We start from the raw sequence: 13,958 nt of genomic DNA on the forward strand, positions 1-13,958 counted from the left end.
GTCCAGTGCCAATAAAAGCCAGCACATCCCTCTTGACCAAGGAAATGGGAAATTTTGTGACTCAGGGGGAACATCTCTGTGTATCCTGGGAAAATCCCTAGGCAAAGCTGCCTTAAACATGGTAGCTTGCTCAGATCTGTGCTGAAAATCACAATCCAGACTAAACAGTCTATCACTCTTTGTTAAAGTATCCCAGATGGAAAGACACATTTTTTAAAAATGCTTTTAATACTGCTTTCTAAAAAAAAAATCATTACCTCCTTCAACTTCTCAACAACTACAAGCTTCACAGCTTTCCTGCCTCCTCTGGAATTACTAGGTCATTGCAGACATCAAAATTAATGAAGAGATGAAAGATTCAACAGAAAGTCAAAATCAGACTGGAAAAGTCTTTCTTAACATCAAAAGCAATTCAAGAACAATGAATATATCTAGGAGAATAGTAAACAAATGCAAACTTCCTGATGCTTGAAAGAATGCACATGAAGGAGGACAGAAAACTTTGGGGCTATTTTTTTCTTTAAAACACCAATCCATTTTAAAAAGTGAATGTTTTCACGTGCTTCTGGGGCTTTACATGAGTGGGATTTCCCCATTATGTTTGCAATACCTCACATTTAGATAATTAGCCAAACTTTGTCAATGCAGAAAAGGACCTCTACTTGCTTCTCACTTTTGCTGCTGGCCCAGTGGTGGGAGCAATGTTGCAAGCTGGTAACCTGTAGCTCTATATTCCACACTAGACCTGATACAGCAATATCATGATTTGATTTTTCTCTTGGAAAAAAATGTTTGTCAGAAGCTCTCTGTTAAATAGTCTTGAAACAGATTCTTCTGTAGTCTTACCTGCACAGCAAGATGACCTTTTGGCAATTCAGTCTAACAGAAAATAAGAGTAACTACTATATGGGATCCTCTAGCACTCCCATAGCACTGCTAATAGAAGAAAAATCAATATGAGTTCCAATATGAATGGAGTGTTGGATTGACTGAACAGGGAGCTTTGAAATAAATATCTAAGAAATGTTTGGATGAAATGGACATCTTTACAGACATTTGGTCTGCATTTCTGAAATGTAGATTATTAAATCCACATTGTTGGCTTCTTCCCCCTCTGCACTACGTCTTTCTTTACATCTTGCAAAAAAATTATGAACAAAGTTATTGTAAATCTGCAATGTCTGTCTTGTCACTTAGATTCTTTTCTGAAAGGCTGCCTTGCCAATGTAGATATACGATCCTGTATGATTAATATTTATTACTTATAATTCTAAATACAATGGAAGGTCACCAAAAATACCCTGCTTAAAGGAGTCTGGAGCCCTGTAAAATCACACTGCTGATGGATCCTGAGTCTTGAGAACTGAGCTCAAAATCTTAGCAAAATACTTTTCTATGTAGGATTTCCAGTATTTCCTGCTTCTGACTATGGCTAAAGCCAAAAAGCACAAAGGTGAGTGAAAGTTACAGATCTGAAAACATGAGCTTGGCTTTCAAACCTAAACAAAGGTCAGGGAATGCCTGAACCTGTCCATAATCTTGGATCAGCTTATAATAAAGTTATGAGTAAAATGCAAAGTTAGGTTGCAGAGTGAGACTTGAATTCAGACCAAACAGGCATGGCAGCTGAAAACTGTTTCATTTTCCTCTTAGTCTTTCTCATGTTCTTCTAGATTTCATCTAGATTTTTGGGGGTATTGTTAGTAAAATTAAGGTATTTAAGTATTTTTTATTATTATTAACTAAAAGGAACATAGCTTGGGGATTTTCAGATTTTATAATGAAATCCTAACAAGATTTTAAGAACATGCAAATCATCTTAGAAAAAGCTCATTGTACTAACAGCGCATTTTCTCTTTGGTATAATCCAACCATTTTAAACAGAATTCTCAAAAAATGGATACAATTTGAGGTCACTGGGATCAATCAATTGTGATTTGGCCCTCTTCTAGCAAAACTAAAAACATATTAGAACATAACAGAACCACAAGATTTAGGAAACTGGTGAGGATTCAGAGACGTAAAACCAGGTCAGACCTATGAATGGGTTCACTTACCCTGCCTGAGATCTGTTGCATGTTTGGACAATCTTCTTTAAGGAACTAAATTTAATAGGACAGAGCAAGAATCTGCATCTACCTCTGCATCTTCAGTCAAAGATTCACGGCAACTGTCATTAAGCAAAACCACTAACTAGAGTACAAACCTGGAAAAAGACAACTGAGAAAAGAAGTAGATCCTGTTGATCAGCATATTGCTAGCCAAATCATACTGAAAGTAAAAACATTCCACTGTCTATTCATCAGATAGGTGACTTTTCACTAGAAAAGAATTTGTAGAACATTGCTAACAACACTTTTCTGAACAAACAGAACCATCTTGACGAGCATGCCGAGCGAAAACAAAACCAGGAAGACTGACGGAAAGGACAGAGTCAGTTAAAATAAATAAATAAATAAATAATTGCTGCCATTTAAAACCAAAACAAAACTAAACAAAAAATCAAAAATAATTCCAATCTCATGAAGAAATGTTTTTAACAAGCCACATGTGCTTGTGCAGACACTTCTAATCTCATTAGTCTTTTCTGGCTGCTATGAGTGTTCTCTGAGCCAGCTGATTTCTCAGCAATATTTGAGTGCAAGCCCTTGCCCTCCAGTCTAGCCATTGTTAAAATAGCCCATTCTAGGAGAAGACTTGGGAGTACACAGATTTTCTTCCAAGGTTTTGAAAGTTCAGAACAAATTGGCCATTGCATGCAAAACAATAGTCAACCACAAACTATCTTCATAGTCAACGGGCAACATTTTGCTCCCAGCTGGGTTAGTGTGAATAGTGGAATAGTCCCACCAAAGCAAGAGGATGGTTTCGGATTGTCATCAGCATCACATGGCAGAGGGTGGCTTTCCATGCTGTCTCCAGGCCTCCAGCTCTCTGGCTGCAAACACGCCTGCTGTGAGGTTCCCCTCAGTCAGAGCTCACCAGCTTGGGCTTCCCCTCAAATCAATACAGCTCTCTGCAGCTCTGATCAGAAGTTACAGCTCAGCTTTATTTTCTTTGAAAGCAACGATAAATTCCCTCAAAGTGAAAACTGAGAGCCACGTGCACTGTTGTGCATAATCAGGGCACGTGAGCTTCGTGCAAAAGAGCTGTTCTTCTGAATTTGCTAAAGTAATGTGCAAATAATGACTAGTATAAAGCAAATTGTGTCAGGCAGATGCAACAGATAGAAAAAAATGATCAGTTTTAGCAAACATTCCTAATTCAGAACCACATAACCTTGATTGGCAAACTGTGGAGGAGCAAGACTAAGGTGTCATGCATGGATGTCTGCTAACATCCTTGCTGAAATTCTGCTTGGAACTGTGCCTCTCTTTGTTTTAGCGTGCTCTTTTTGAGGCTCTGAAAGCAAACTTCTCCTGGGGGGAGATGATGAGTGCTTGAAAGTGACCCATCTGGAGCCCGAGGGGAAGAACGCAAGCGCCTCCCCCGCCTGGAGTCTGCGTGCAGCGACGGCCTTCTCCTGCCTGCCCCGGCTTCCCAAGATAGCAATTAGAAACGAACTGGCAACCACACAGTCAAGATGACAATATCCTGCGTGGTTTGGTTAGCTGTGCCAATTCCCTCTGCTCGCTGGAGCCAACGTGCTGCCCCCGTGATTGCTGTGTCTGCCTGCCTCTACCAACTAGCAGATCCACTGGGCATCTTGGCACTAGCTCCTCTCTTCCAAGGGCTGCCTGCTCAATTGCTCATTCACTCTTTTGCTTTAAACACTCGGGTCCAACAGCATCATGCAAATTTTATGCAAAGTAGCATCTGCAAGTCTGACATATTCACTCAGGCTTCCCCCTCTTGCGCCAAGTTAAAAATAAATACCCTATAAACTCTTGGGCCTGCTAAGACAGAATATGCATTCAGAGAGTTTTTTAATGTAACTGCTAAGAGCATTTGTCCTTTAGGGTCAAACCTTTTTTTTTTCCCCCGCTGTCATATATTTTGCTCCTGCCTCAGGAACCTCAACAGCACTGAGGGGAAAAGTGTTCTTGAAATAACCTAGAGAAGAAACAGTTCTGCATGTTCCAAACCCTCTTACTCCAAATTTCAGCTAATCTCCTATTTTTAAAACTCAAAAGAATAGAGGTGGTGATAAACTCCAAACAAAAAACTAGTAAAGTGGACTCATTTCCAATACTGCTTGTGAATAATACTAGTTGAGCCCGATCTCAGGTCCAGATTTCAAAAGGTCTCCACCCCCCACACTAGAGCTGCCTTTTCTTTTCTCCGGGGAGAAGCAGATTTGTCCCTGACCAATACACTTGAACAGGAGAAGTCATAGGGGTGCCAACCAGACAGCATCATGATAAAGTACATCTTAAGGCAACGAGGAGAAGAGTCTGTAGGAGGGGGTACTGAGCTGCTGGGGAGGTCAGTTAGGACTTGCTGAGCCTCTTGGCCACGTCTGCGTAGGCTTGCTCGATCTCCTTGTCGGCGGCGCAGGTGTTGGTGAACTCGTCCCTGGCGTAGGCGTTCTTCAGGTACCTCCACAGCCCCGTCATCTCCCCCGGGAACTCAAAGCTGCGGTACTTCTTTGCAACAATCTAAACCAAAACAAAAGAGAAGGTGAAGGCACCCTGCTGGTGATCTAGCTCCATATTCCTTTTCAGGGAGCGTCTTACGCTTTCTTTGGCAGATCATTAATAGCAAAGGAGATAAATGCTTGGAGACACAGGGGCTTATAAGAAAAGCCTGAAAAGTGACTGTTAGTTGTCCCCTATCTTGCAAGGGTGATCCTTGGCCTAAAGACAATCTAAATCAATGTTCTATTGTCACCAGATTATAGGATCACAGAATCCTTAAGGTTGGAAAAGACTCTATCAAGTCCAACCATCAACGCAACACTACCATGACCATTAAACCATGTCCCCAGATGCCACATCTACATGGGTTTTTGAACCCCTCCAGGGATGGTGACTCCAACACCTCCCTGGGCAGCCTGTTCCAGTGCCTCACTACTCTTTCATTAAAGAAATTCTTCCTAATATCCAATCAAAACTCCCCTGATGGAACTTAACCTCATTTCCTCTTGTCCTATTGCTAGTAACCTGGGAGAAGAGACCAACACCAGCCTCTCTACAGCCTCCTTTCAAGGAGTTGTAAAGTGCCATACGGTCTCCCCTCAGCCTCCTCTTTTCCAGACTAAACAATCCCAGGTCACTCAGCTGCTCCTCATAAGTCATGTTCCCCAGACCCTTCACCAGCTTTGTTGCCCTTCTCTGGACCCACTTCAGCACCTCAACATCCTTCTTATCCCGTGGTGCCCAAAACTGATGCCAGTACTCAAGCTGTGGCTTCACCAGTGCTGAGTACAGGGGGACAGTCACTTCTCTAATTATGACTTTTTTGGTAACTGAATTTCATTAATTTTACCATATTGGGTTTTAGTATTTTGTCTGAGACTTATGTACATCACTTGAAGCTGAAACAGCACATAAGAAAGAGCTGATTAGCTGAATCATAAAAAGCAAGACAGATTTAAGGGAAAGCCATGAGTAACAATTATATGTAACATATTTTCATATTAACTATTACATTTATATTTAACATGATATTATATGTTTTATGTACCGTATTTCTATCTTTAATATATGTAATACATTTTGCCTGGCCAATGGTGTCAGAGGATGTAACCATCTACAGCTGTTGGAAGGCTGTAGATAGTTACATCTACAGGGAAAAATTCAGGGTGGTATGGGTACCATGACTAAGAAACCAAGATGACTTAGCAACCATTAGAAACAAGAGTGTTAGGATAAACTGGGGGAGAAAATTATTATTTCAAGACTTTTTAGACTAGGAAATTGTCTATCAAGGGGAACTTTCATTTTCTAAAAACACTTAGGCCCTTATTCAGGAAAATAGTTAAGTGCATACTTAATTTTAAGCACCTGCATAGTCCCATTGAAGTCAATGAGACTAATGTGTGCTTAAAGCTATTTGGTTGGTTAAGTAGCTTGCTGGACTGGGGTATTTTAGTATTCCTGTAAGAATATACCATATAGAATAATCCTGTGGTGACAGAAAGAACTAGCTGATAGGAAGGGATGGATTAGCTGATTTAATGAATGCTTCCAATCTCTAATTTTTCTGACAGTATAAAATTGTTCCTGGGCATAAATTACATACATATGTGCCACAGAGTTCCCCTTTATTTTTAAAGCACATGGTAGAGCTGTTTTCCATCTCAGATTTCTCAGGACAGTCATGTTCTCAGAAAAGACTGTGATTTGTTTTTATTACCAGGATCCACTTGGTTATTTTCAAGTCCAAGTCCTGTCCTAAACTGCATTTAATTAAGCATTCTTGCCTTCAATGACGCCTCACACACACATGGAGATCACAAAACCTGCTGGGCAACTTCAGTCAAGGGTTTTCACAATTTCCAGTGCACATCTTCCATCAAATGAAAAAGTCTTAATAATTTACCCTTTTCTCCAACCTATAAAATGCTCTTCAGGCAATATTGTATGGCTATGCTTGTCTGAGAAAGATTTTAATTCTCTTGACGTCTTTCATTTCATCCCAAGGAGGAGACAGGAACCAGTAAGAGGCCACACACTCATTTTGCATAACGTCATCAATGAAGAGGAGCCAGAGAAAGAGCTAAATCTGTGAGGATATTATCACATATCTATTTCTTAGCTGGCAACTTCTGCACCTTTTTTTTTTTAATTTTTTTAATTTTTTTTAATATATACAGTCAGCTCCAAGGCCCAGTTTATGTTTTGGCTCATGGAGCCAAAGTAGGTGCGTGACTTGGGTTGAATTCCTCACTTCCTTGCTTGCCAAGGTCTGCCAGGTACTTGTTTTATTCTAAAGAAATATGTAATCTGATCAATTACATAAACACAACTTTTAGAAGTCAAGATGATGTGCAGCATTTACACTATACCAGTGACCACTGTACATCTTAAATCCTGGACCTCAGTGGTGACTTTGATTTGTTAACTTCTCTGTGTGAAATACTAGGTGGAACAAATATTCCCCCAAAAGATGGACTGCTGCTCTTAAGTTACAAGTGGGTGGGAACTGACTAAAGTTTTGACATCTCTCTTAAGAATAATGGGAACTAATTAATATGAAATATGCTGTTACTTGCAGCAGAGTAAAACTAAAGAGATGGGATACCTAGATCTTAATATTGTCTTTGCCACTAAATAGTGATGGGACAATTTCCCCAGATAGTAAATATAAAGTTGATTAAGTTAACCTATAGGAAACACTGAGGAGCAAAAGTGTGTTCCAGCTCCACTCTTACAGGACTTAAGATGCCTCTGCTGAAACACATGTTGGCTTCAGCTCACAGCTGTCAGAGCACAGTACTCTTTGACAGGCTTCTTTGATCATCACAGGACATATTGTACCTTGACAACGTGAAGCTTGGGCAGAAGGTTGCAGTCAGCAAGAGTCAGGTCATCTCCATCCAGAAACTTGCGTTTAGACACTTTCTCCTCTTCGGTGCTGTCTGCATCAATCTCCTCTGGCAGAGGGGTTCTCAGGTAGTCATCCAGCTTCTTCAGAGCCTTCACCAAGCCTTTTTCAAGGGCTTTGCCAAAAAGCAATGAGTAAGTGATTAGGGCAGAGTAAACATTATTTAGAAGCAGTCATTGTCAATGGCTGTGGTAGCAGCTAGAAAAAAAGCCAAGAACTATTTGTTAATTTGTGCTCCAATGCCTACACAATCTGATGACAAAGTAACCCAAGGTCTTCTTGAGGTGTAAAGCTCATCCTGCAGTGGGAAATGGGCACACAGGAAACTGTTGTTCCATATCTCCTCCTGATGGCACAAAATAAAAACCCAGTGAAAGCAATCATGGAAGGAAAGAAGCTTGTAAGTGTGACAGACCGATAAAACACATACACCTTACAATGTTCTTCTGGTCTATGGAGGCCATCACACAGTAAACTGGAGCCCCACATGCTGCTCCTTTATTTTTCTAAGGAGCCAGGTAGGGCTGTAATGAAACAAATTTCTAGCATTACTTCACCTCTAAGAAGTTGCAGTTTTACTACTTTTAAACCCCTTCCAGAGTAATTAAAGGCAATAACAATAACTCCAAAGATGTTAACCAGAGCTCTTTGGAGCTGGAAGACAGACTGCAACTGAAATGAAGGTAATACAATAATAATTAGATACAACACTACACAAAAGAGATATTCAGCCACTGTTAAGATTCCCCTCACTTCAGGTTCAGCTTAGGTGCAAATTCTCTTTTTGTTATGTCTCAAACAGGGTGTCACAATGCAGAGGTAAATTTGGACCTCTCACTTCCATTACTAAAGACCATGACCTACACTGCTGCTGGCCCCAACAAATTCCAGTCCTTAAAGGCCACTTAGACATAATATACAGCAGAGCACAATTTTTTTTACTTAAAAATATCATCCCAGGCACAGAATTTGTGTTCTTATGTCCTACTGGTGGGATGATTAGAAAACATGATGGCAAAAATGCCCTTAGAGAAAGGTGAATGACTGTACACAGGTTTGCATGTTACTTAAACTGCAAAAACTCTGGGGCAGAAATGGTCTTTTGCATCTCTGTTTGAAGGGCCACAAGCACGATGGGGTCCTGGCCCCTGACAAGTGCCCCAAAGTGCTAAAGCAATATAAATAGAAAACAGCAAGAATTTACAATGTGAAAAAATAACAACATGACTCATGGGCTTAGGGCCAGAATTTCAGCTGGTGAAAATTACCTGCAGTGATTTATACCTGCTGCAGATCTGGCCTGGAGTCAGCATTTAAGGCATAATCCTGTAAAATCTTATGTCTCTGAGTAACTTACTGCCATTTAACTTAGGAGAGAATACTCAGTGCATCGAGTTACTCGGGCAGTGTAGCACTACAAGGCCTGTGGAGATAAATATATTTATGGAGCAGAGCACAAGCTTCAAAAGGCTGCAGCAATCCCCCTGCACCGAGCAGCTTGCTGGCACAGGTAGCTCTGCTGTCAGACCCTGTGTTTTTGGCACGGAGAGAAAGGCAGCGTGTACGGGGCCATGGAAAGAGCAGGAGCTGAACACCACAGAACATGATTTCTCTGCTGCCCTAACATCCATTAAACCCTGTGCCAGTGGTGGAAGGCAGATTAAGCTGCCTGATGTCTTGCTCCCAGTGAAGCCTCCTGGCCAGGCACCAGGGAAACCATACCAGCTCTTTTGTGGCTGACTCTTAGACACAGTGGCAAATCCTGGCTTAATTGATTGACTGGAGAAATGACTGCGATCCAACTGAAAACACCCCAGCAAACATAGCAGGGAGGGAAAGAATTTCATTTCTGAGAGCAGAGCATCTAAAGCGACTGAAGCGCTGCCATCCATAAAACAAAAGTGTTGCCATCCCTGATTTAATCAATTCAAACTGAATTTTGACACTGACATGCTGCTGTCAGATGCTGGCAGTGGTGTCTTTAATTGGCTGCAGCTGCAGCTCCACCATGCAACTTCTACTGAAGGTCACAACTTCATAGCATGCAATATTCCCCCATGTGGTAACACTTAAAAGATTTAGCAATCTCTATTTGGTTTGACCCATAGCACCTGCTGAATAGATAGTTTTTCTCTTGGTCAGTCTTAGACTATGTCCTCTTACAATGAATTCATTTAGAGACAACAAAATCGAATTCCTGTTATTTAATTCAATTTTGCCCATCTAGATTTGAGAGCTGAGCATTTTCCACTATCCCCTTCACCCAGCAGGATCGTTGGTTCTCTGAGTCATCTGTGCAGTATTTCCAGTGCTACATTGGATGCTTTGTGCTAGCCCATGGGGCCAGTGCAGTGTGTGTCTGAAGGCAGGAGCAGCAGGTGAGATGAGTTTGTGTAACTTTTCTGGAATTTATTAGGGTTGGTTTCTTTTTTTTTCCTCTTAGTGATATATCAAAGTGCGTCATGGCTGTCTCAAAAACAATGCCTGGAGTGAAGCCTATTTGTGACAGTGGGAAAAACATCAATCTGAATTCATACTTGGTGCTTGCATACGACAGCTTTAGGCCAGAAACAAGAGTACGTTCAGGGTTCAATGCATCTGTGACCTACTTCACAGGCTCTGCAGGAACCCACAGGATCCTGACATCTCAAACTGAAATCACTACACAGTCAGGACCATCTCATATCCTGATAGTCACAAATACTTGTGACACTATTTAACTAATCAATACTCTTCTCCTCCTAGTAAATCTCTCAGAACAGCCATGAAAGAAGAAGAGTAGTGAACCTGGGAGACCTGCCTTTCTTCCAACTGAACAGTGACAGAATTTTGAAAGGCTGAGAGAATTAAGATCCTAAAATTGCCATTTCAAGTGGAGTTTAGGTGCACAGGATCAGATTTTTAAAGCCTGTCAATGGTTTTCAAGGCATTTTTTGAAATCTGTTTGCAAATACCCATGTTGAAAATCCTTCTTTCTAGGTGCCCTGACACATTCAGGTTTCTCTATAGGATGTGAAGTCTTATGTTCCTTGAGCAGTTGCTCAGGGAAATCCCCAAAGAGGATGCACAGAAGAATCTCAAGAATATTGAAGCAAGTGCCACATCTCAGAAAGAGCCAAGTGTCTGATCCTGGTAAGGATGGAAGAACCCACCTTACATTTGCATTCTCCAGTGACCCCCCAGAACAGAGAGAGATCCAAAGTGAGTTTGTAATTTCTTACCAAAAATGTTGAGAGAAGTGCTGTGATTTTACCAGCGGTATAGGGACAGCATTTTCCTGGAAAGTGGAAGGCTGAGTTTCAAATGCATTTTCAGCCCAGATCTGCCAGATGAGACACCACCAGTGGAGTATCAAGTAATCTGTGCAGACCTCCTCTCGAACTGTTTCACTTTCCAGTCAGTGGATGACAATTGAAGTCTCGCACCACAAGTAAAAGTCATAAAACTAACTTTCTCATTTTTCCCTTTTATCTGGTTGATGTTTAAGCATTATGTGAAAGGTGAAAAAACATACACAGAGACCAAGAAATAATCTCCTCAGAATGTTGTACAGCTCTGAAGGTTTTGAGACTTACTTGAGAAAACTCAGTAGAAGAGAGATTTAATTCTAAACCTCCCATACTATGGCTATTTTTTGAAAATCTGGATGACTCTGTACCTTATCTCCACTGAGAACATAGGGGACAGCAATCACTCACCAGGGCAAGGGTCTTGTGAGTACCAGAACTCACAAGTCACAGCACTAGACTGAATTAAGACGTTTAGAAAGATGTGACTAATTCCCCATTTGTGAATGTACTACCCACAATGAATTTCAGAAGTGGCAAAGCAGCTAATTCCCTTGGCAATCCATCCTCTTGGAAACATCATTAAATAACTAAATAAGTTTGCTGATAACAGATGAGGCTCCACTGCAAGTCAATGGGTGGGATTAATTTTCCCTGAAGTGAGTAAATAAAATTAGTAGGTTTGAATTAAACACTCTGAGCTTCCTCTGTAGTCACTGGAGTCTTCCCTTCTATACTTGGTTTAAGCAACCCCTAAATGAGCTGTGTGGAGAACTTTTAATCTCAGGCTTGCATTGTCTTGGTAATGTCAGGGTGGAGGATTCAGTATTACAACATCAAGTGGAATTATGCCTGAAAATGTGGCCCTGTGCTGCTTTTGAAATTTCTACCTCCAATTGCTTCCCCACCCTGCAGAATTTCAGTACGAACTTAAGAGATCCCAAACACGACCAGTTCTGTGAGAGTAACCCTGCCACCTGGTTACCCATCCAACAGCTGCAGTCCTGAACTCCTGAGAACTTTCTTTCTTGACAGTGAAATCATCAAGCCCAAAGTCACCAGCATCATATTGTTTGCACAGTGATGAACTGAATACAGCTTCAAATTCCAAGAAGTTCTATGTGTGTGTGTATATACAAAATCCATGGTAGAACCATCTCTCACACCCTTGGCTAGTCTGTTCTGGGCTACCTGTGCAGCCAAAGACAACTTACAGCATTCACAGTCCTGCCATGTCATCCCACCAATAGTAAACAACAATATTTAGTACAGAAACCTCACACGCTCTTTGTGATTTTCTTTCGCTTTTCAAAACCGTGCTTTTATACAACTTTACTTAAGAATCCTGAGTTAGAAGCCAGAAAAATAGCACTTTCCAACCTCAAAGCAACCACAGAACACTTAATGAATGAATTACCATCTGTCAAATGCACAGGGTGAGGTTCAATTTAGCTGATGATACCTAATTCACAATGACGCTCTGTTTTCAGCAAAAGGTTACTTGATGTTGAACAATGAGATTAACAAATCCTGACATGCACAGAAATACAAATAATGTAACAAAAGTTAATAATTGGCAAAATTTTGCTCTCGGTTACTCTGGCATAAAAAAAGGAGTAACTCTGCATTGTCAACAAGCTATTCCATATTTACTCCAGTTCAACCAAGAACAGACTTTGGCTCTGTTACTTGACTGTTCAAGCAAAAACTTCCTTAAACTATCAGCCTGTGCAACTATTTCCAGGGGACAAAGAGAAATCCTTGTGTCTTGAAGTACTTATACCACAACTGAACAAAACATTGGAAAATGTAATGCATGGAGCAATCCTGCAGGTCAAGACAAGGGCCAGATCACAAAGATTCACTACTGCGTATTCAAGGTGAGATTTTGGCCATACCAAAGCCCATGGAAGTTTTGCTGTTGACTTCAGTGGGGTTAGGATTTCTCCAGCAGCTTTTAAAGCTAAGAGACTATAACAACCAACTGATCTGACCTCCTCAATAATACTAGCCATAAAACTTCCAGCGTCATTGGTCGTCTCCATCTCTATTTTCTGTGGGTCAAATAAGGCTGAAGCCAAATGGAAAGTAACTAGAAAGTATTAAAAGAAAAATGGTTTGGAAAAAATAAAACTGATTCAGGCTGCCCACACCCATAGCATTTCTAGGGGTCAGATGGGGACTCTTCTTCCCCTTCCTTGAACTCCAAATATTTCCTTCCTTGTTTAGTGCTGGAACGAAGAGAAATAGCAAAGCAGACAAAGCACATAAATGTCAATCTCTGTGGCCTGAAGGAGCCACTGGAAGGCAAATCATTCCATCCTAAAATAGTAGCCTAGGAAAAGCTGAATTACCACCAGAGGAGCCTTACTCTCTTTCTCTTTCTCTCTCTCTCATAGGCAGAGTGGTTACCTAAATTTAAAATAGCTAAAATTAGGTGAGATAACTGCCATTTTATGTGTCTGAGTGGAACCAGTTGCAGGATGAGGATTTTACTTGATAGTTATGATGGGAAGATATGCAAAGCATAGAGGACACAATAAGAGCAATAAAAGCAAATTATTTTGGCCAAATTGAACAGGAAAAAAATCGATTGATCTATGTGAAAAGAGAGAAAAACTCATTTAAACAAACTTAAAGCAAAATAATACAAGATTTCCAAACAAACATGAAAACAAAAAGAAAGCTATATTTTGGAATGGTTCATTAAGTCACGCCTAGACATTCATTTTTACATCACTTTTCAAATATTTATAATCTTCAAAATCAACATGTCATTTCCAAATTAAAAAGAGAATAAACTGTTGTTTTAAAAAGTTCTAGAGAAAATACTTTTACTCTTCAAAACAAGTCATTACTCATCAAATTCAACCCACATTTGCCAATAATTCAGGTTACTCACACCACCCATGGCATTTTTCTGTCATATAAACATTTTGTCACAAAATATTTTCTCCAAGTTGAAGCAAAATACATGTGGCCCTCTTCCTAAGTGAATACCACTGAAAGCACAGTGACAACAAGGCTTCAAAGTCATTGAATCCCAGCACCATAATGGCTTTTGTAGCCACCATCTGAAACTACCTGAGACTGACCTTGGCAGAACTTCAAATTTCTTAATTCTCAAGCCCAGGCAAGCTCAACAAACAATGATCCATGTACAAAAATGAACAACGATTCCTG

The 13,958-nt window shown here is 40.5% G+C and overlaps 1 protein-coding gene across 2 annotated transcripts in view; it reads right to left on the minus strand.

The window, feature by feature from the left end:
• Positions 1-4,430: 4,430 nt before the first annotated feature.
• CLIC5 (chloride intracellular channel 5) overlaps positions 4,431-13,958 on the minus strand; it is a 71,896-nt gene continuing 62,368 nt past the window's right edge. For both annotated transcript variants that reach the window (XM_008944708.1, XM_008944709.1), the window contains exons 5-6: positions 7,422-7,603; positions 4,431-4,598 (exon numbers count right to left, since the gene is read on the minus strand). In XM_008944708.1, coding sequence (XP_008942956.1) covers positions 4,431-4,598; positions 7,422-7,603 — 350 coding nt within the window. The remainder of the gene's footprint in view (positions 4,599-7,421; positions 7,604-13,958) is intronic.

The sequence above is a fragment of the Merops nubicus genome, unplaced genomic scaffold, assembly GCF_000691845.1.
Source record: "Merops nubicus isolate BGI_N331 unplaced genomic scaffold, ASM69184v1 scaffold1617, whole genome shotgun sequence".
NCBI classification, from domain to species: Eukaryota; Metazoa; Chordata; class Aves; order Coraciiformes; family Meropidae; genus Merops; species Merops nubicus.